This window comes from Rhinolophus sinicus, linkage group LG02 (assembly GCF_036562045.2).
Source record: "Rhinolophus sinicus isolate RSC01 linkage group LG02, ASM3656204v1, whole genome shotgun sequence".
Taxonomy (NCBI): Eukaryota; Metazoa; Chordata; class Mammalia; order Chiroptera; family Rhinolophidae; genus Rhinolophus; species Rhinolophus sinicus.
Window position 1 is genome coordinate 139,362,138 of NC_133752.1, and position 22,416 is coordinate 139,384,553.

The following is a 22,416-nucleotide window of genomic DNA, read 5'->3' on the forward strand; positions in this document are numbered from 1 at the left end:
TAAAAATAGAAAAACATGAATGAGATGGGAGAATAAATTCATTTTTCAACAACTGATTATCAAATAAGTGTCACCTCCAATACGAGTGGAGGCTGAGAATGTATAATCAATTTACAAGAGATGAGATACATGTTAAAAGTCGGAGAAAATAATTTTATAGTGTAGTCTCTAAACACACCTGTTATGCTGTCACACGTGCAACCGTGTAACAATTTATAATCTAAGAATACTTTCCACACTCATTATCTCATTTAATCCCCCATATCTGTTTTAAAGATTCACAAACTGATACTCAAGAAGGAACCTGCTCAAGCTCCCAAAACTGGTAAACGATAGACCCAAAACCAAGACAGTCTCTCAATTCTAGATCCCTAGACTTTTCTACTGAACGACAGCCTTAGTCAAAGCTCCTACCAAACTGTTTTAATTAATAATGCTAACAGCACTAGAAATAATAGTTAACCTTTATTGAACATTTACTCATATGCTAGATAATGTTCCAAGTCCTTTATATGAATTAATGACAACCATTTACAGAAGAGTACATCAGTAATACAACTCGGTCAAATTAAAAAAATAATTTTAAGTGACTAAAAATATTCACAATGGCATTCGGAATATACAGCCAGTTTTAGACAACCAATTTATTGGAAGACACACAAGCAAAGAAAGGGAGGCTGGGAGTGGAAAGGGAATAGCAAACCCCAGGGGGCTCATATGGCCCAAAGGAAGAGGTTTCCCACCAGATTCCAACACTCATACCAGTTTTACAGCGCATAAATGAACTCTGAAGAGTCAGCCAAACAGATCACATGACTCAGGGAGCGTCTCTAATGCCTGCATTCAAATTTTACATAAGCAAGCTTGTTTGTGAACTGTGCTGGTGTCAGGGACGCTGAGATGTGGGTGGCGTGGGGAACTCAACTCCGATGACAGCCGCAGCATGTCCGCTTGCAGTGCGTTATACAGTTTATAGAAATTACCTCATTTGATTTCATCTTATGAAAACCAGAAACAATGAGCACAAGGCAATCTAGACCTTCTTTTTGGAGGAAAGAGGAAAGCCCCCAGGAAGCAGCAGAATTTGTCACGGGTGAAGCCAACAGCCTGGAGCAAAACTGCAGCCAGAGACAAATAAGTGAGGGAAAATAGAAGCTGAAGAGAAAAAAAAAACAAAAAAAAACAATTTTCATACAATGTGTAAACTTATACAGAAACTACTGGGCAAAAGAACCACACTCTCATGTGCCTGCTCACTCTCTTTGTACTGGGGTGGCTTGCTTTTTAAAGGACAAAGAAATTGGTGACAACTTTCATAGGTGGCCTAGGCTTCTCAGGAAGACACAGCCCCTTCACCAGAAAACAAAGGCACTACAGAGATACTGAAAGAGATTTGAAAAAAGAAAGGAAAAAAGAAATTAAGCATTCAGGAAAGACTGAAATTCCTTCCTGATCCATTATACTGAGATTTCCAATTCATTTTGGTCAATTAAGCCAAAGAGATGAAACCTAATTTCCTGCCATCTTTTAGTCTTTGGCTAGATTATTCGTTCACTTCAGCTCTCAACCATTGTCAATTCTCCCTGCAGCCTAGCGCCCTCAGATGAGACGTACAAGATCATATCTAGTAGAACCTTTTAAAAATATCAATTGCTGATATTTATTACTGCTTATTATTTGCCAGCCATGCTGTCACTTTACAGATGAGGAAATTGAGGAGCAGTGACTTGCCCAAGATAGCACAGCACTGATTTAACTCAAGCTGCCTTATACAGCTACTTGCAATCAATCATCAATTAATTAAGAATGCACATCCTTTTAGCCCGTAACAAAATCCAGTCCCCCTTTCCTTTCCTCAATAGTAAGAGAGTTTTTCACCCTCACTTCAAAAGATCAAGATCCACTGTAATGTTAATTTTGAAACTGTACTGAACTACCAGTGGTGGGCATGGATTTTAAGTTGATTTGCTGATATTGGTGCTAGGTTTGCCATTTTTCGAAAGGTACTCTTCCTACATGACCCACCTCCAGATCCTCTCCACTAAATGGGAGGAATAATCGTGCTTTGGGGGACCAACAGGACAGCCACAGATCAAACCCCACCTCACACTACCACATTCATTCCAACCAACCGCACCACGGTGCCCCCAAGCTGTCACCATCACCACCGTTAGTCCTCAGGCAAAGCAAGAAAGCAACTTTTAAACTTCAGAAAGAGCTGAAAGGGTAGTAGTATCTTCCCCACAAAAGAAAACTGGCAAGAAAAAGCAATCCACGAGCCTGTTTAAACAAACAGAAACAGACCTTAAACGGGAAAACGTAATATTATTGTTTCTTTATACTACCTCCATAATATTTACACTTTCCCAGAGCTGGGAAAGCACTGACTACAGTCAAGTGTACCCCTGAATTACCTTAAGGATCTGCTTAGGGCCTAAACCGGTAAAAATTCTGTTAGTTTCATTTCCCATCTCAATGTTCCACTGAAATCCGAGTCCAAGAAGCCAGGCGAATTTTAATTCCCATGAACTGTACAACAGAACTATGGAAGTGAACTCCATTTTAGTGTTGGTATTTTTCCTCCTACGTGATACATGCTGCTATGTTGTTTTCTGATTTCATAAAAGATTTTTGGTTTTTGTTTGTTTTGCTGTTTGAGAACTATACCATAGACACATAAATTTCTATGACAACTGACAAAATATCAAAAAATATTCCTCGAAACAAGCATTTGTGGGAAATATTCAGAGTAAGTTTGAGTTATCTAAGAACAGGAGAACTGAGGAGGGTTCACAATCAACTAAAGTCAGAAATAACTCTTCACATCTTTTGAAAAGATCCACTTCATTAAACTACTCTGCGAGAAGGAACAAATTAAATCAGGGCAAACCAGGAGTTAATCAGAGTATGAGAGATTAAGCAATAATTTTCGTCAGAGGCTGGCCATAAAGTAGACAGCGATGCCAGATTCCATCTACTTTCAATTTTCAAAAAAAACAACCAATAAGCTTATAAGTAAACAGCATAAAAACCCTCTTTAGTAGGTGGGGTTTTTAGTCCTCTGTCCTACCATTCTCATCTATTTTATAAGATAACTTAGGTTCCTCTTCATTCTATCTACCAGGTGGTTGGAAAACTGGCACTAAATGTATTGAAATTCAAAGATAAACAGGCACTTCCAGTCACCCTTTTTTACATGCTTAGTAAGAGACACATCATCCAGTTCCCCACCCTCTGGTGTATTCACAGGACGCTGATGCTTTCTTAGGAATGCCATTCCTGTGTCATAATTATAGGAATAACAACTATGTTGCTCCCTGTTTCAGTGATGTCAGCCTGAAACACACTCTGAGGTATTTCAAAATGCCAGAATATGTAATGTTCCTTTGGTACAAACAGGGTAAGGTAAAAAAATAACCTGAAGTTCAGCTGACCGCAAAAATAAAAGGGGAAGCATCTACTGAGCTAAATACGTCCGCACAGAACTCAAGGGCAGTGCTCTCTCAAGATTTCCGCCTACCTACCCAACTCATGGTCACGGCCATGAGTGAACAACGCTCACGCCAAGAGGAAGAGCCACTCAGAAGTACCGAAAAATATTAACTTCAATGTTAATTAAAGGAACACAAATTAAATAACAAGGAGGTGGCTTTACAAGGTTTTCCCCTTCTATTTTAATGACTATATCCAGTGGAGCTAAGGGTGCAGAAAACTAGTCAAAAATCTAGCCTTAAAGTGGCAATATATAACTAGAGCCATAAAAAGGGTCATACACGCATGCTCAGTAACATTCCATTTTGCACATCTATCCTAAAAAAACGAATCCATAATGGAAAAGGTTTCTTGCTCAAGATGCTCACTATAGGGTTATCCCAGTTTTCCAATATTTGGGGAATAACGCCTATTCAAGGAAATACAATGTAGACCTCAAAATGATAGCTGAAATCATGCAGCAACACCTCATCATTCTAAGTAGCAGGATTCAAATTCGTCAGTACAGTATTCCTCAAAAACTATGAATAGCATTACCATATGACTGGCCAATGCCACTTCTGGGCATACGTCTGAAAGAATTGAAAGCTGGGACTCTGAAAGATATCTGTAAACCCATGCTCAAAGCAGCATTATTCACAGTAGCCAAAAGGTGGAAGCCACACAAATGCCCATGGGTTGACAAATGAATAAATAAAATATGTTATATGTATACAACGGAATATTATTCAGACTTAAAGGAAGGAAATTCTGCATATACTACACCATGGATGAATGCTGAATACAATAAACCAAGTACAAAAAGACTGATACTGTATGATTTCACTTATATGAGTATCTAGAATAGTCAAACTCATAGCAACGGTGGAATGTTGGTTGCCAGGAGCTGGGGGAAGAGAAATGGGGAATTGTTTAATGGGTTTTTGGTCTTCCAAGATGAAAAAGTTCTGGAGATTGGACATACAACAATGTAAGTATACTTAACACTAATGAACTGTACCCTTAAAAATGGTTAGGATGGCAAATTTTGTCATGTATAAACCACAACTTTTTAAAATGTCAGTACAGTACGATTATACACATGTAAAACAGACAAATGAAAAAAACTAGGAAACAATTTAGGGACATATCTGGATTAGGATAGCAAGATAATGGACCATTTCCCCCCAAACTCTATGATGTGATTTTCATAGTACTCGTTATTAAAAAGAATTTAACATATTGTTCTACCTACCCATAAAAACCAAAAGCTTAATGACCTTCCAGGGAAAAAAAATAGCATGCTTATGAGAAATTACTCAGTTTTTTTTAGCATGTACAAAAAAGATGGAGCCGTATTTTTAACTATGATCTTACTCATTACAACAGATGAGATGATCTATATAGACGACTAACTAAACTCCACGAGAGAAGATTTCAATCTGTTTTGTTCACTGAATCCCTAGAACCAGTCTAGCACATTATGAATATTCACTAGACACTTGGGAAATAAATTTAGAAAATTACCTTCACAAGCTTAACACAACACACACACACACACACACACACACACACACACACACACACACTTTGCCCAACCTGCATTAATTTCATGAAAAAACACTTTGCTGATTACATTCTAAATCTCTTAAATCCAAGATATTCTTCTAAATCTATTCTTCTGGTCTCCAATTTCCAAATTCATCCTTTTTCCTCCTCTAATTATCTCACTTTGTTTAGCATCTGGAAAAAGAACTGAGTGCTGCAATATATAATCAGTAAATTATTCTTAGCCGACTCAATCATGTAGCAGCAGTAAGCAATTACACTCCATAAAATGCATATTATTCTTTCTGTTCTAATACTCTATGACATAATGAGCCCTAGTCTCTGTAAACTGAGGGCGAAGTTGCAGTTTGAATGTAGGACACTTTTATCCTATCTGCTCACTGTGAAAAAAAGGGAAGTTCCCCACACAAAGGTTTCACAACCCCAAAATGCTGGTATGTGTGACCCAAGAGAAGCTATTTCCAACATAAAGAGCAAGTTCCCCATTCACAAAGAAAAACCTCCCCAGCACTCCAGGCTGGCATTCCACCAATCAATCCATCTACCCATCCATCCATCCACCCACCCACCCACCCATCTACCTACAGCCATCCAAATACTGGAGAGTCAAACCTCCAGCAAGAGCTGGTAGTTCTGCTTGAGCAAACAGCATTGTCCAACAGAAATAGAATGTGAGCCTCATATGTAATTTAAAACTTTCCAATAGCCATGTTAAAAAATAAACAGGTAAAAATTAGTTTTATTTAACACAATATATTCAAAATATTACCATTTCAACATATAATATTAAAAAATCACCGTGATACATTGTATATTCTCTTTCCTTTGTCTTGGAAATCCAGTGTGCATTTCAGACTTACAGCACACTGGTCCATTCTGGCGGGTCACACCTCATGTGTGCGGTCACCGTGTGTGGCTGGTGGCTACTGTGCTTCCCCCAAAATAAGACCTAGCCGGACCATCAGCGCTAATGTGCCTTTTGGAGCAAAATTAATATAAGACCGGGTATAACATAACATAACATAACATAACATAACATAACATAACATAACACCAGTCTTATATTAATTTTTGCTCCAAAAGACACATTAGCGCTGATGGTCCAGCTAGGTTGTATTCTCGGGGAAACACGGTACCGTACTGGACAGTACAGCTTTAGAATGATACTCACTTCTATTTCAGAGTCACCTGTAACATTTTTACATGTATTTCACATTTTAATCATGTTTTATGAGATTTGACATCCTTCTTAGTGCATCTCTGGCCTTCTCCATTTAGAAATGAGAAAAGAAAAAAATTTAACAAATAAGCAAAAACCATTTAACTAGCCACTGATAGCCAAACCAGAAGCAACTGAACTATTAAGAGAAACCTGGAAAATTAACCTCATTCAAGAAGTTGGCGAACTCTGGTTAGAGTCATTAACTCTGTGTAATGCACTTTATATCCTGAGCATAAGTATGTTTCTGTTGGAACACCGTCACCCACAATTTCAGGACAAGTATCAACAGGGAAACGTGACTAGTTTTTCAGGGATACACTTCTCAGTCAACATTTCCATACCGCACTTTACACAACAGGTGTGCTCCTGAAAAACTGTGAATGGTTAAAAGCTTCCTTTATACTAAAGGAACAGCTCTTTACAGGAAAATTAGAGACAGGTTTTAATTTGTCTATTTGATAACCTTTTAAAACATATTACTAAATGAGGCTACGAACTTAATTTTGTTCACTGCTCTATCCCCAGAGCCAAACCTACATGTGAGCAGCAGGTAGTAAGCACTCGATAAATTGTTGAATGTATTAATGAATGATGAGCTTTCTTAAAATAAGGGGAAAATATGTAAAGTGACTTACATCCAACTAATAACAGACATCACCAATATTGTCCACTTTTACGATAGTATAGTTTACGGTCTAGTTGGGAGAGGGCAAAAAATTATGTACACTTGTGCACTATAAAGGGAAATTAAAGAGTACTGGGACAGCCATCCATAAAAAGTAGTCTTCATTTGCCTACTAAGTGCAAGCATTTATTTTATGTGTTGGTAAACATGCTAGTCTCAATCTTCATTAAAGAAAATGTAACAACAAAGTGTAATTATTGCTATGAAGGAAAAGAGCAGAGGGCATTCAGAGGCAAGGGGTACCTACTTTGGAAGACTTCTCTGAGAAGGTGTCATGGAAGTTAACATGTGACTGAGGGAAGCAATGTCAGGCCCAGGTTTTATAACGAGGAATAATTTGGATCCTGAAAGGAACCAAGAGAAGGCTGACTAGAGACCTAGTTACATGCTGTTATTTAAACGTTGTTGCATCACAGAGCTGGCCCTTGTTAATACAGGCAATGTTGGTTTAGCCAGAATAAAACCTAGTACTAGGCAATGTATATTAGCTCTTCAATGAGACAAGGACACAGCAGGCTAAGTTAGCTAAGACATGTCATATAAGGGCAGCTCCTCTGCATGCATCTACCATATATCCTTTAAGGTCTCTTCACCATCCCTTCCGAAGAGGGGCTGGCCAGCTAATGGCCCTGGGACAAATTCGAAGTGAAAAGCAAGCCTCAAACTGGGGACTTTATCAAATGACAGCCACTTATGTGGGAAGTTGGGGGTAAGCACGAGCTGGTGCTCAAGGCTAAGAGTTGATGATCCCGTCACAGTACAAAGCATTTGGTCAGCCTCATTTTTTTCTTCCAGAAAATGAATGTTTACAGTTATGACATGCACTGACTGCCAAAGGAAGTCTAAAAAGAATAACCACATTACTGGGTATTTTTAGCTTTTCTTTTCATAAATGCTTTCTGTCACTGCTTTCCAAATAATTCCAAATCTTCCAAGTTAACCAGAAGAAAAAATTGAGTAAAGAGTATATTGTTCATACATGAGGATATATGACACTGGTGACTAATTTTCTTTTGAAATTCAGTTAAAGGAATGAGTTTTTGTGAGTCCTGCTCACACAAACACAAAATTCCAATGGATTAATACTGTGTAAGAGCAGAATATATCAGACACGGAGACGAGATGTGCAAATCACCGTGCACCATGCAAAAGGACTGGGGGAATGTTTACGTTCAATAATATAGGGATTACCCCACTTCAGACTGAAAGACGTGCACAGACTGAAAGTAAAGGGATGGAGAAAGATATTTCATGCAAACAAAAAAAGCTGGCATAGCAATACTTATATCAGACAAAATAGACTTTAAAACAAAGGCTGCAACAAGAGACAAAGAAAGACATTTCATAATAATAAAGGGATCAACCCAATAAGAGGATATAAACCTTGTAAACATTTACGCACCCAACGTAGCAGGACCTAAATATATAAAGCAAATACTGACGGACATAAAGGGAGAGAGCAACAGTAATACAGTAATAGGGGAATTTAACACCCCATTGAAATCAATGGATACATCATCCAGACAGAAAATTAACAAGGAAACAGTGGCCTTAAATGACACATTATCTAAAAGAGGATAAATGGGGTCAAATATATATGGTGATGAAAGGAGAACTGACTCTGGGTGGTGAACACATAATGTGAGATATAAATGATGTATTACAGAATTATACACCTGAAATCTATATAACTTTACTAACAATTGTCACCCCAATAAACTTTCACTTTAAAAAAAGTGATAATTAAATAAATAAATAAATAAATAAATAAATAAATACATGACATATTAGACCAGATGGCTTTAACTGATATTTTTAGAACATTTCACCCCAAAGCAGCAGCATATACATTCTTCTCAAGTGCACATGGAACTTTTTCCAGGATAGACCACATGTTAGGCCACAAAACAAGTCTCATCAAATTTAAGACGACTGAAATCATATCAAGCATCTTCTCTAATCGCAGTGGTATGAAAACTAGAAATCAATTACAAGAAGAAAACTGAAAAACACACAAACACACGGAGGCTAAATAATATGAATGGGTTAACAATGAATGGGTTAACAATGAGATTAAGGAAGAAATAAAAAGATACCTTGAGACACATGAAAATGAAAACACAATGACCCAAAATCTATGGGACACAGCCAAAGCAACTCTAGGAGGGAAATTTATAGCAATACAAGCCTACCTCAAGAAACAAGAAAAATCTCAAACAATCTATCGTTACATCTAAAGGAACTAGAAAAAGAACAAACAGAGCCCACAATGAGTAGAAGGAAGGAAATAATAAATATCAGAGTGGAAATAAACAAGTCTCAAAAACAATACAAAAGCTCAATGAAACCAAGAGCTGGTTCTTCGAAAAGATAAACAAAATTGATAAACCTTTAGCCAGACTCACTAAGGAAAAAAGAGAGAGGACCCCAAAAAAATAAAATCAGAAATTTAAAAATGATAATAACAATATAGGGATTAAAAAGTTAGTGTAAAATGTTAGTATAGCCAAAATGCTTTTGATGTTGTAAACCGTTATTCTTTTGCCCCCAGGGCTCTATCACCAAAACTTCTAATGAAAACAATGAATAGAGTAGTGTAACTCATTACTGCTGTTGATTCTATCAATAAGACAGTACCAAACAAAGAGTCATAAAAATATTTAAATTATAATAAGGAGAGAATTCACAGGGCAAACTTCAGGCCTATTATGTGGAGTCTCACACAGACTTGCCTTATTGAACAGTTCTTCAGTATAAGTTTTCAAAAGGTGTGAGTGGTTCAGAAGACAATTTCAGGTTTTTCAAGACCTCTTGACTATTCTACTTCTAAAGCAAAAACAAGTGTCTCATTTCCTTATTCCTATTAACTACCTAAGGCTCAGAGAAAAAAGTGATCACTTTAGTGTGGGATAAGATGTGCTCCAAAAGATTAATAATTTTAGTTAATTTCTACTCTTGGAAATCTAAATGGTGTGTCCTGTATTTATAGGTATTTTGATTTTATTGGAAAACCAGTAAAGGAGAATTATGAGTCACAGAACTGCCCACATTCTTGGTTCTGCTTGAAATAACAATATAGTGAACCCACAAATATGAAATTATGAACACCGTAATGAATATATATGCAGAAAAGGGGAGGGCCAACATTTTAAGAAGCTCCTAAATTATAGATGTCCACATTTGTGAATGGAAAATCAAATTTTTAAATTATTTTATAGCCAAGAAGTAACAAAAAGGAAAGCGGAATTTGTGTCAGAAAACTGGAGTTCCAGCCTTTCCCCTAAGTGTGGCCCCTGAGTCGCATCACTTAACCTTTCATTAGGTTAATGCTCCAGAGGGTTCTTGGGAGAATCATAAGATAGGATACATTTAATACCCTGTAAAGAGCCAATTAGCATCAAACAAGAAAAGCATCCATTCATTCATTCAACTAATACTGTATTCAACGACTAACCCGTGTGACTGACTGGTAATACTGACCTGAGCCCTGCAGATATAGCAATGAACAAGACATGCAAACTGCCACAAACAGGCCATGTGTTCATTCCCTTTGTAACCTCCACACAGGTTTTTAACCCTTTTCGTTTCTTAAAGAAAAAGGGTACTGACATAAAATAACAACACGATAACAAGTTGCTTTATATGTGTAAAATTTTTGTTATTGTTGGAGATAGAAAAGGTTGGGCTACGTGCGTGCCTTTGCCTGGCAAGAGAAGAAAAGACATTTCTCACCCCTTCCCCCTTTCTCCCCATCCTGCATTTACCATAAACATCTAGCTTTCTCTGGGTATTTTCAAGAGTTCTAGAAACTACATTTTCCTGGCTTTTCCACCAGGTGGTTCAGCAACAACAACAACAAAAAAATCACTATTATCAATAATAGATCCTTATGGCAACACCTCTCTTTCCACCGCTCTAAAGCTAAATTTCACTACTACACTTTGTGTCAGAGAGCTTACCTTATTCTTATAATCACCAGCATACTAAAATGAAAAAGGTTTATATAACCTTAGATTGAAAATGTTCTATATTAAGAGTGTCTTGCTTTGTATTTATAAATTTTACTTAACTCACAAATCTTATCAGGAATTTAATAGATTCAATCAATTCTTTTAAACAAACTAAAATACCCACTAAAATTCAGAGTTTAGAACATTCTCTCCACCTGGCAAATAAATCCTATAACTCAGCACTCTGCATGTGTTATGTTAGAAAAGGAAATACAGAGGCAATAAAACTTCAGAAGACACCTATTAAGCTCTTCACGCAAAGAACTATGTCTTACTATCCTGATTTTCAGCACATACCTATATTAATGCTAGAGGAATTCTAAATGTTAAATAAGTAACATTGTGAGTATAATATATACTCTAGATGAATATTACATAAATTCATGAGTATAACACCAACACTGTATGTGTATAAACCCAGGAAAAAAAAAAGGATGTTTTTACATTTTAAAGCACTAAAGCATTCTCCTACCATTCCAACCTGGGTACTTGGCCCTTTTGATGGAGCATTTCACACCTAGAGAATCCAAGGACCAACAAGTTTTCTGGAGATTTCTAGCCACCTCTGGAATAGACTTCAAACCAGCACAACCATCTCTAACAAGCTCTAGTAAAGTGTCAAATGGTGAGAGCAAACATAAGTGGAAGGAGAAAATACAAAGTAGAGAAGGGAAAAAAAGGAGGGGCCAAGAAAGAAAGAGAAAAGCAAAGTGAAAAAAGCATAGGGAAATGCAATTCTTCCACCACGGATGGGAGAAGGTGGGTATCTCTGATGTCCAAACTTCGCAGCAAACTCTGACATTAGAATGCACTCTACTGAAAATAATAAGAGCTCACTTGCTATGGACTGAATGCTTGTGACTCCTCAAAATTCATATGGTGAATCCCTAATGTGATAGTATTTGGAGAGGAGAACTTTGGGAGGTAATTAGGTCATGAGGGGGGCCCCCATGATGGGATTAGTGTTCTCATTAGAAGAAGAGAGGCAGCCCTCACTCCAGGTGAGGGAACTGCAAGAAGTCAGCTGTCTACAGGCCAAGAAGTCCAGGAAGGGGTCCTTACCAGAACCCAATCATAAAGGCACCCAGATCTCCCACTGCCATTCTCCAGAACTGTGAGAGATAAATATTTAAGTCACCTAATCCATGGTATTTGTTATAGCAGCCCCAGACGACTAAGGACATCATTCAAAGTGACTAGTAAACAGCGTGGTCTTAAAACTTGGAAACAATAAAGAGCGGAACGACTTCACTCAGGATCGCCTGCTACTGATTAAGGGTACCTGACTTCACTCTTGCCCTTTACCAGCCCCTCCCCCTTCTTCTGGTTTGGGAGTTAAGAGATTTAAAAAACTAGAACTTCCGAATCATAAAAAGAAATTTGACCTCAGAAAGTGGTTAAAGAAACTTAAGAGGTCTGGCAAGGAAACCCTAGCACATTACTCTGTCCCCTTCCCGCCCATAACTCATCATCCGGCCATGAACGATTTTCCTTGCTTCGAGTCTCCAGCACTAAGTCTGACAGTAATGTTTGGTGCACGCCTCGGTTTTTTCTTTTTCTTTTTTTTAAGATCAACCAATGTGTTCCATTACAGCCTCCTCTAATCTGATGTGAGCCTGGCTGGGTTGGCAGGACTTCCTGGTGTGGCTCCAGGATCAGGAGGCCGCCAGCCCAAGTGCCCCGTTTGGGGAAAGCCTCCCTGAAAAACACGGTTATGGTCGGTGAAACTGGCCCAACTTCCCTTCCCATCTTTTCCAAAGTCACGCTTCCAACGGCATGCTTCCTCCAAAAAAGGAAAAAAACGGCCTAAGGCTCGGCTCTCGCCTGCTAGTATTTACCTAGTACCGGAACTTGTTTGCAAAACCTTCGAGGCACCTATAAACTTGACTTTACAGGAAACGCACAACTTGGACTCCCGCAACAAAGACTTTAGTGAGCGCCTACTATTGTCAGGCCCCAAGTTTCTCTCGGCGCCACACACACACACACACACACACACACACACACACACACACGGTGCCTGGACCAGGAAGGTAGGAGAGACCGGGTCACCACCGCCACCCCTGGCTATTACACAGCCCACCAAGCCGCTAAGGGGGCCACAGGCCACTGAGGCCAAGAGACAGCCAGTGCGAGCATCCAACCGTTGACTCTGCGGGGGCATGAAGGGCGTTCCGGGACGCAGGGGAAACGCCGGGAGTGGCCCGGGGACGCCTCCTCGCCCAGAACAGCTCCCCCGCAGTCGGCTGCCTGAGGCGGAGCCGCAGAGGCCATCTGGCGCGGAAGGCAGGAGCCAGCCCTCAGCCTCCCTGCCCTTCCTTCTCCTCGCCCGGGACGCCCCCACTGCACTCCTGCACGCCCACAGGCACAAGCTCAAGGCACGACCCTGGGATCCACAAAGGCAGAAGCCACTTCTTCCCGGCGAGCATCCTCTCCCCCCCCCCGAGACACGTGGCGTCGGGGGTCCTGCCGCGCGCACCACTCACTTGCTGGCCGGCGCGGGGCTTGCCCTGGGGCGCTCTCCTAAAGAAGGAGGTCCTGGCGGTGAAGAAGAAGTCCTCCGAGTCCTCCTCCAGGCTGCTGTAGCCGCTGCTCATGCTGCTGGTCCCGTCACGCGCGGGCCGCCTCCCCGGGGCGCAGGCGGCCAGGCAGGGGGTGCCGCGCCCGCCAGCCCCGCGAGGTTCCCGGCGCGCGGCCCCGAGCCGCCTGCGGGCCGTCCTGCTGCAGCTGCGACCGCCGCTCAATCCAGCGGTCCCGACCCCTCCCGCCGCCTCCCCGTCGGGCTCCGGGCGCGTCTGGGGCCTTGGAGCTGCTAGCGACCCCGCCTCCCGGGCCCCGCCCCCGCCCCACGTGCCCCTCCTGGTGGGGCTCGGACACGCCCCCGCGCGGCCGCAGGTGGGGGCGGGCCACCCTCCGCTCCTGGCGCGCTGCTCTTGCGTTACAGCGCTGGTAGAACCGGGAAAGCCGGGTTCAATGACTGCGTCTGGTGGGGCTTGTGTTCACCGGGGGTGGCTTCCCCAACCTCCCGGAAACTGCCAATTCTTCTGTGATCAGTCCACCCGCCCCCTGCTCTGATAGCTCGGGTTTGGGGGAGGGCCGAAGTACAGCAGGGAACTTTCTCCGTTGTCACCACACTGCTCGCCCCTTCCCGGGATCCAGCGGGTGGGTGGAGGACGCCTGGCCAAGGGGTCCCCAGATCCTCGGGCGTCCTGCAGCGGTATCGCCGCGTACAGAACCCCGGCAGCTCGCCCTCTAGGAGGGTTAAACGTTAGCGGAGACGATTGGGGAGGTAACAACTGTGTTGAGTTTATTTAAATGAAAACATCCTGTTAATTCTGTTGCGCTTCGGTCTTTCGCTGTCGCCCTTCTCTCTAGCGAGGCTTCATTCCCAGATAAGGACAGCCAAGGTCATTATGATCGTAGAGGCCACTTGGTTCAAAGAGGGGGCAGGGGTGAACTAGATCTATAATTCGAGTACTTATTAAACGTGCTTTTTAAATGCCCTCTTCCACAATCTGCTTTAAACCGACAAGGCACGGTTTCAGTGACGGGGTGAAGGGTTCAGGAAATTCTTTTTATCGCCTACCAAAAAAAATAAATAAGGCAAATTTTTTCTCCAAGCCACCTATGGGTACCAGTCATTTATACCTTGCTGTTATTCAATTTATTTAAATCACACTAATTTCCTTGCGGAGATCCTGACTGAAAGGAGGTTGTGTTTTTGTTTTTTTGGGGTTTTTTTTTGACGTTTTAAGTTTATTTTGAAGTTCATTTTAAAAACAAAGTTAAAGACAATATGAGGGAAAAAATTGCACAGAAAGCACTAATTCAATAAATATGGTGATTAAATCAAAATAAGGAAATTTGTTTTCTTCTGCAACTCCAGTAATAAGTTATTGTCCTGAAGGTTTTTATACTTCCAAGGGGGGAGGGGAGGGAGGAATCGCGGCAATTAAAGCTGCCAATCACGTAGAAACCAAATTTTTCTGTTCTTCCAAATAAGTCAAACTGTGTCTTGTTTTTCAAACGATATGATGCTAGGAATTCGATGGGATTTGGTGGTCTTTCCTTCGCAAGCACAGCAAGTCCCTGTAATAAGATAGGCACAACTGTCTGATTCAGGTAGGCACGAGCTGGCAGACTGGAGATACACTTTCTGTTTTGATAACTTTTCTGCATTGATCTCATTTTCTACTATTCTCTCGACATTATCTGTGAGGCCTGAGACGGTACTCAGAACGAGGACTTTCTACAACCTGCGTCTGTCCTACCTGCATCTGCTCTGGCTCCACGGCGGACCCTGCAAGTCACAGTTTCTGGATACCAGTCCACTCCCGAGCCGTCCTTCGTTAAGAGCTTTTGTGCCGCATCACCAACTCCCAGCACAAACCGCGTCCGCCATGGAAGGGAGATGTTTTGAAGCTTCAGCACTGCTATGGTAAGCGGACTTCAGGAGAGGTTTCATTAGGAAGGGAAAAGGGATTAGGAAACAGAATTTTCACCCGTTATAACCTAAAGTTTCTTGCATTATCTCTAATCCTCAAAACAACTCTGGTAGGTAGATAGCATTATTTGGTGCTCATTGGTAGCTGGAGGTGGCAGGCCTGGGCCCATTCTTACATGAAGTTCTTCAGATACCCTTCTAGGTCCTCTGCTTCGTCCCTGGTCACATGGTCTTTTGTGGACTAGTGGGAGGGAGAGCTGGACCTGAGATGATGGGAAGGAGGGAATTGACTCAGGAGTCATCCTATCCCCAGCAGAAAGAAGGCTTGCAAGCCTGCTGTCCCTTCCTTCAGGCTTACTCACACATCCAGTTTGTAAACTTGTCTTAACCACAAGTGATTCACAACAACAGGAGGCAGGCATGGCAATTGCAGCCCATTTTAAAGATCCTGCAAAATTAAAGCCTTCTTCCTAGTGAGGGGAAGCAAAGTTTGTCACCCCAAAATAGCTCTTTTTAGATACTATTTCAAGCTGGTAATTTTAAAAAATGACTCGGGACAAACTTTCAACCTTCCCCCCAACTGCCTAAAAGTATTCAAGGCCCCTTTGAGCAAAATCTCTGTGTCCCATTGTTAAAGATGGCCCAGCAAACACTATTTTACCAAACATTTGCTTTTCCATCTCCATGTGAAGTGCCTTCCTCCCCTTTGAAGTCCCGAACCACAATTCCCCCTTCTCCTTAGCTCAAGATGATATATAAACTGCCCAGTCTGTTCTGGGTTCCCATAGTCTCATGGAACCTCCGTATGTACCTATGTAATAAATTTAGTCATACACTCCTGTTAATCTGTCGCATGTTAATTTGATTATTAGTCCAGCCAGTAGAATTAGAAGGGTAGAGGAAAATTATTTTCCCTCCTCCACACTAGCCACACAGCTACTGAATAATTGCCCCATCAAAGCTGACTGCTATGTGTGCCATGCACATAACCTAATGTAAGGGGATAAGACAATTTACTTCGTGATAGAGTTTTGCTTTTTGGTTGTCCTTAATTAACATAATCCTTATTAAAGACTCCAATTTAAGAGCCATGCATAGGTTAAAGAATTTAAGTAACTTGTTTTATTGTAGATGTAGAATTATTTCGAACAGTTTCTGAATACTCTGAAGAAAAATATTAGAAAGAAAAATACATTAAAGTGCTTTATGATCCACCATACCACAAAAAGTGTTTTTCATGGTATTATTTTTAAGTTCCAAAGGGCAGAATTAATTTTCATATCTGTCAGCACGCCATCAGAATTGGTTATAACAAAAAGGCATAATTGAATAACGAAGGAGAAGCACTGCCTTTAAACAACAAAAAGCAAAAACTGAAGAAAGGAAGAATTGGCATTCTGTTTCCTAAAAGAAGGATCATAATCATATTTCTATTATTTTTATGATAGTATTCTTGATTTTAAAATATTATGAATTTAAAATTTGGTTCATGAAATTAGTGTTTGTAAAAATTCAAAATGTCACATTCAGCAACTAAACATTTTTAACATTTAAAATTCAGGGAAGGGGGTGGAATAAATAAATGTATGCAACCAAGTTCAGCTTTGAAAGGACTTATTGTCAAATACAGAATAGAATTTAGAAGTGGCTCTATTATCACAAATGTTCCGATGACATGAGAGCCTAATGATTTAGATTTACAGCCTAGTAACCTTTTATTTAAATGGGGAATGTATTTAAAACTCAATAAATATATGCAAATATTATAAACACCAATGTTTTGTAAGTTTAAGTATCCTGTACATCAAATCATTTCCCTTAAATTAATGTAGAAGGAGAAGCTGTAGTAACAGTTTACCCTTCTTGCTCACCAGAGAAACCACCAAGGAGAAAAATAATTGTATAAATGCGATTATATATCCAAAAGTTTAAATCATTAGTCGTATTCTTTAAGTACTATATGTGTCCACAAGTAGTAGAAACTCTAATAAATGTAGAAAAAAATTTGGTACTGTTCACCCTTTGACTAAATATATTTAGAAGTAAAAATTTCCTTTTGTTAATTTGTCCTAATAAAACACAATATGACAAAGGAAAATATTTCTAGATTTGACTGTAACAGTTTAAATATTTTTAACACACACACACCTACACACAATGATAAAAGATAGGGGGAAACATTTGCCATATAATCGATATCCTTAAAATGTAAAAAGTTCTTACAAATCAATAAAAACTTTGAACACCTGATAGAAAAGTAACCAAAGGGTATGACAATCAGTTCTTAAAAGGAGAAATATAAATAACTTATCAGTCGTTTATATATTAAAACGTTCACGCAGTCAACAAAATGAGCACATACTATCTGTCAGACGCTGATCTTAGCACAAAGGATACATCACTGGACAAAATAGACAAAAATCCTTGTTCTAGTAGAGCATACATATTAGTGTGGGTTGGAGGGAGACAGGCAAAATGAATAAAAGAATTAATTATATAGTATGTTAGAAGGTAATACTCTCACATAAATCATGGGAGAAAGATAAAAAACGTTAAAAAAAGATAAAAAAGGTTTTATATAGATTGGTTATTGAAGCTCTCACTGAGAAGGTGACTTTTCAGCAAAGACGTGTAGAAAGTAAGGGTGCTGAACACGCAGATATCCTTGGAGAAAGCATTTCAAGCAGAGAGAATAGCAAGCTCAAAGGCCCTGAGGCAGGAGTGGTGCTATTACATTAAAATAAGAACAAAGAAGCCAGTGTGTCTGAAGTAGATAAGTGGAAAAGAAAGTAGTAGGAGTTATCAGAAAGGTAACAGGGACAGAGAGGTTACTGTTCTTATAATGCCTCAAAAGCAATTATAGGGGCTTTGATTTTGGTTTTTATTCTGAGATGAGAAACCACTGGAAATTTTGAGCAGGGGAATGACATGATTTGACTTACATTTTTAAAGGACCGCCTTGGTTGCTCAGTAGAGAATAGACTATTAAGGCTTATGAAAACTGTAGCAAGTGAAAACAAGGTACATTTTTCACTCATGAGATTGGCAAGTATTTTTTAAAGCAGGTCATAAAACAGCATGCATACTATTATTACATTTGTGTGACTATAATCATAGGTAATAGTCTTAAGATGTGCTAGGAAATAAGACAATTTATCAGGGAGATTTACTTTTCAAAAAAGGTCACATTGACAGCAACTGTTGCTTTAATACCTATGTCATATGGGGAAAAAATGGCTTTGGAAAGTGAGGCAGACCTGAGTTTGAATGATAACACTGTCACTTATTTTCTTTGTGGCCTTTAACAATTTAATCAGCTTCTCTGTGCCTCAGGTTCCTCATGAGTAAGATGCAAATAACAATGTCCCCTTTTTACCCTCATTAGTTCAAGGATTAAGCAAGAAAGTCCATGTAAAGCCCTTGGCATAGATTAGGACCAAGCAAATATTGGTTTTTATTGCCCCAAATATTAGACTGTGTTGCATACTCAACATCTATCACCCGTTTCCTTGTTAACCAAACAAGGACATTGTTCAGGAATCCCCCTCTTGGGGAAGGAGGTCCAATCCTGGCAGTAAGGTCTGATTTTCAGTGGGTTGCAGTGGTCCCATGACCTTTGCCAGGCATTGCTTTTGGCGTGAACAGGTGTCACAGACCTGGCCGCTGAGACTGAGACCTAAGGGAGAGTCTGCTGGGTGGCTTTTGGGAAAAATTTCCTCACCTTGAAGAGACTCACAAAAAAAGACTTTTCTTTTCCCCTGGACCTTGTCATGCCCGAATGTGGTACCTGGGAATTCTGTATCCATTTTATGGACAAAACTAACAGGCTAAAGATGGCAAAGCATGATAATGCAAACAAAGAACCAGCCTGGGTCCTTGAATTAACCAACTTTGGAGCAGCCCTAACTAGGACTCCTTGTCATGTGACGTATTTTCTTTATTGTTTAAGCCAGTTCAGTCAGCCCATATCATCCTAACTGATATATTCCATTCATTCATTCATTCATTCATTTTTCTGCTGAAAAAGTCCCTCTCATCATATTTCTGCCATGGTCTCTTCTTCTCCATCAACACTGGGTAGAATCAACAAAGACACAGAGAGAATCAGAAATAAGATTTTCAAAATAACTGAATTATTTCCCCTGAAAATAATTTAGAAAGGGCATTCTCTCACATTTAAACAAACAGAACCTATCCCAAAGGGTTGGTCTTTAAAATGGCTTTAGAAAAGAAAAAAAGATGTGCTAAAATTTCTCTGAAAAATTTTGACTCAGAGCTGATAAAAGTTGGTCACTTCGGGACTGTACTTAGAGGATGTAGCTACACTGGTACAATCTGTCTTTTCTGTTTTGACAGAAACAGTGCCTGTGGCATTGATTCTGGTCACTTTGTTAATCACTCTGGTCATTTTGTTCATGATAACAACAGAAATAAACAATATAATCACTAGAGGCAGTGTATTTGGTGGTTAGGTAGATGGGCTTGGAAATCAGACTGCCGGTGTTGAAATGCAGGTAAAGATGGTGTGACCCATAGCAAATTGTCTAATCTAGTTAAGTCTCAGTTTCACATCTGGAAAATGGGGGATAATAGTACTTACTTTGAAGGGTGCTTACAGGGATTAAATCAAATAAAATGATATGATTACATATAAGGATAATATTTCCATGTTTGGGCACATCCTCAGTCATATGCTACTTATGAGCCTGGAGGTTACCCAGGTGTATAGGATAAGGTGGAGGAGAAAAACAAATGGCCTTTCCCATCACTAGATTTGTCGATCCAACATATCTAGGACCTATTGGAATGAGCCGAAATAGTTCAAGCAGGGGATGCTACCTGGTGTGGGAATTACACGAACCCCATAGTTTGGTGTCTGTGTCCAAGTAGATTTCATCTAAAGCTTCTGCATGTCCTCATTACTCTGATAAGAACTGGCCAACAGAAAGCACATAATCTGATGAAAAAGTTCTTCATCATTATGATACTTAATCATGTTGCCTTCTATCTCAGATCCTCAAAGCCCTTGACATTAGCGTTAACTCTCATCACACGGTAATAACTTATCTCCTTTAAAAGATAAAGAAATAAAAGAGATGGGAAGGCTACACCCCAAGTGTGGGAGAGTGAAGGGAAGATGAAGAATAGCATGCTATTAAAAAGACGAAAGCAAATATGGCAAAATGTTAATGTGTATTTTATCTGGGTATTGCAGAGTTTTTAAATTGTAATTTCTGTATTTTTTGTATGCCGAGAATGTTCCTTAATTTTATAAAATTAAAAGGAAACGAAAAGACACATAATAACTGCAATTGTTTTTTAACAATTAGATCTTAACACCACAATGAACTTCATAGATTATGGAATAAGAATAGGAAGCCGCAACCCTAAAACCTTTGAAAACTTAAGTTGTGATAGTAAAACAGACTCTCTCACTAACAATTTTTTAAATGTTGTATTTTACAATAGCAATAACTACTAGAATAGTTTTAATAAGGTCTAGATGGGTAAAAATCTAATGTGATCCTTTAGGCACTATGGGGGGTTGCAATGGTATTAAAAGTAGATTGTGACGACAGGAGGGAAAAAACTTAGCACTTCTATGTCTAAAAATTTGTTTTTCATGGAACTCTAAACAGACAATGATCAAAAATCAGTTTTAGATTGAAAAACCAAATATAATAACCATAAAACTTGTATTTAAGTCATAACTTCCTAAATTTAAAAAATCCAACACCACACAAAACCACTAGGCTCTAAGATGTTCACTGGTAATTTCCCCTGACTATTAACTAGAGTTAAAAATTTGTATTCTAAGCCAAGATAAAAAGATGGATGTATACATAGTGAAGAAAAACAGTAGAGAACTCTAGCTTCTTTCATAAAACCCAAACAAAACATTGAGTCATTCTGGCAAAGACACAGGACTTACTTCCAAAGGGCATTTGAAACTAAAGCTTAATTAGGTGGGTTGTTCCTCAAATAGTTGGAAATTTTGTTGAGTAAACACACTTTGTTTGCCTTCATTAAAGTACTAGTTTATTCATGTCCAATGAAAGAAATCCTGTAGGAAAAAAAGCTGAAGCAACGGGTGTTTTGTTTTTTAATTTCCAAGATATTATTCCTAAAGAGGATCTCTCAGATAAGGAAAAAAATAAATAAATTCATTGAACATTTACTGAGCTCTTTCTACGTGCCAGGAACTATTCTAAGTTCTTGGTCTGTATTAACTCATTTAACCCTCACAACAGCCCTCATTTTCCCAATGAAATAAACACGGAGTAACCATTACAGCTACCCCATGATGAAGCCCACTTAGTTTCTAAATTCACCCTCCTAACCACCGTGCTCTGCTACCTTTTGAGCTCAACCCATCGGCTGAGAGTAGAGTCAGACTGCCTCAGAGAAAAAACCAGGTTTCTGTCCGTCAGAAATGATATGCAGTGAATTGATTTGAAATGCATTATAATAGAGTGTATTTGTGTGGGAGATATTTCCTATTTTAAGGTTTTAAATGAGAGATTGTTTTTATTCAATTGACAAGGACATTGAACTTCCCAATATTTTGATCAGTCCTTGTATAATCCCTACACACACACACACACACACACACACACACACACACATTCACACACACTATTCCGCTAAGGGCTTTTAGCTGCTGATGCCTTATTTTTAATAGGCAGAGGGAGAACCTGCACTCATTTTGCCATGAACTGGCTACCATTTTTATGGCCCATTCACATCAGCATTATCTCTTGCAGGAGCCCCAAAAGCAGAGCTGTAACTGGGAGATTAATGCTGTCTTCAAAGTGAGGCATCACCGTCCACTACTGGGCCCCCTTATCACGTGGTGCCCCCCACTTTAGACATGTTCATTTTGTAACCTATGAAGAATAAAAGGACATTTTTCTACAATTTTTGCATGAGATTTAAATAATCTCAGGGCTTGAGAGGGGAAGGGAGGAATGGAGAAAGAGAGAGTGCTAAATATGGAACATTTACCACAAACACA

At 39.6% G+C, this 22,416-nt stretch overlaps 1 protein-coding gene and 1 pseudogene across 1 annotated transcript in view; both read right to left on the minus strand.

The window, feature by feature from the left end:
• The window catches only part of RASSF3 (Ras association domain family member 3), a 68,663-nt gene extending 54,883 nt beyond the window's left edge, over nt 1-13,780 (minus strand). The window contains exon 1 of the mRNA XM_019732455.2: nt 13,444-13,780. Within this exon, the coding sequence (XP_019588014.1) occupies nt 13,444-13,554 (111 nt within the window). The 5' untranslated portion in view covers nt 13,555-13,780. The remainder of the gene's footprint in view (nt 1-13,443) is intronic.
• Nucleotides 13,781-14,242: 462 nt separating this feature from the next.
• LOC109447760 (uncharacterized) overlaps nt 14,243-22,416 on the minus strand; it is a 34,928-nt pseudogene continuing 26,754 nt past the window's right edge.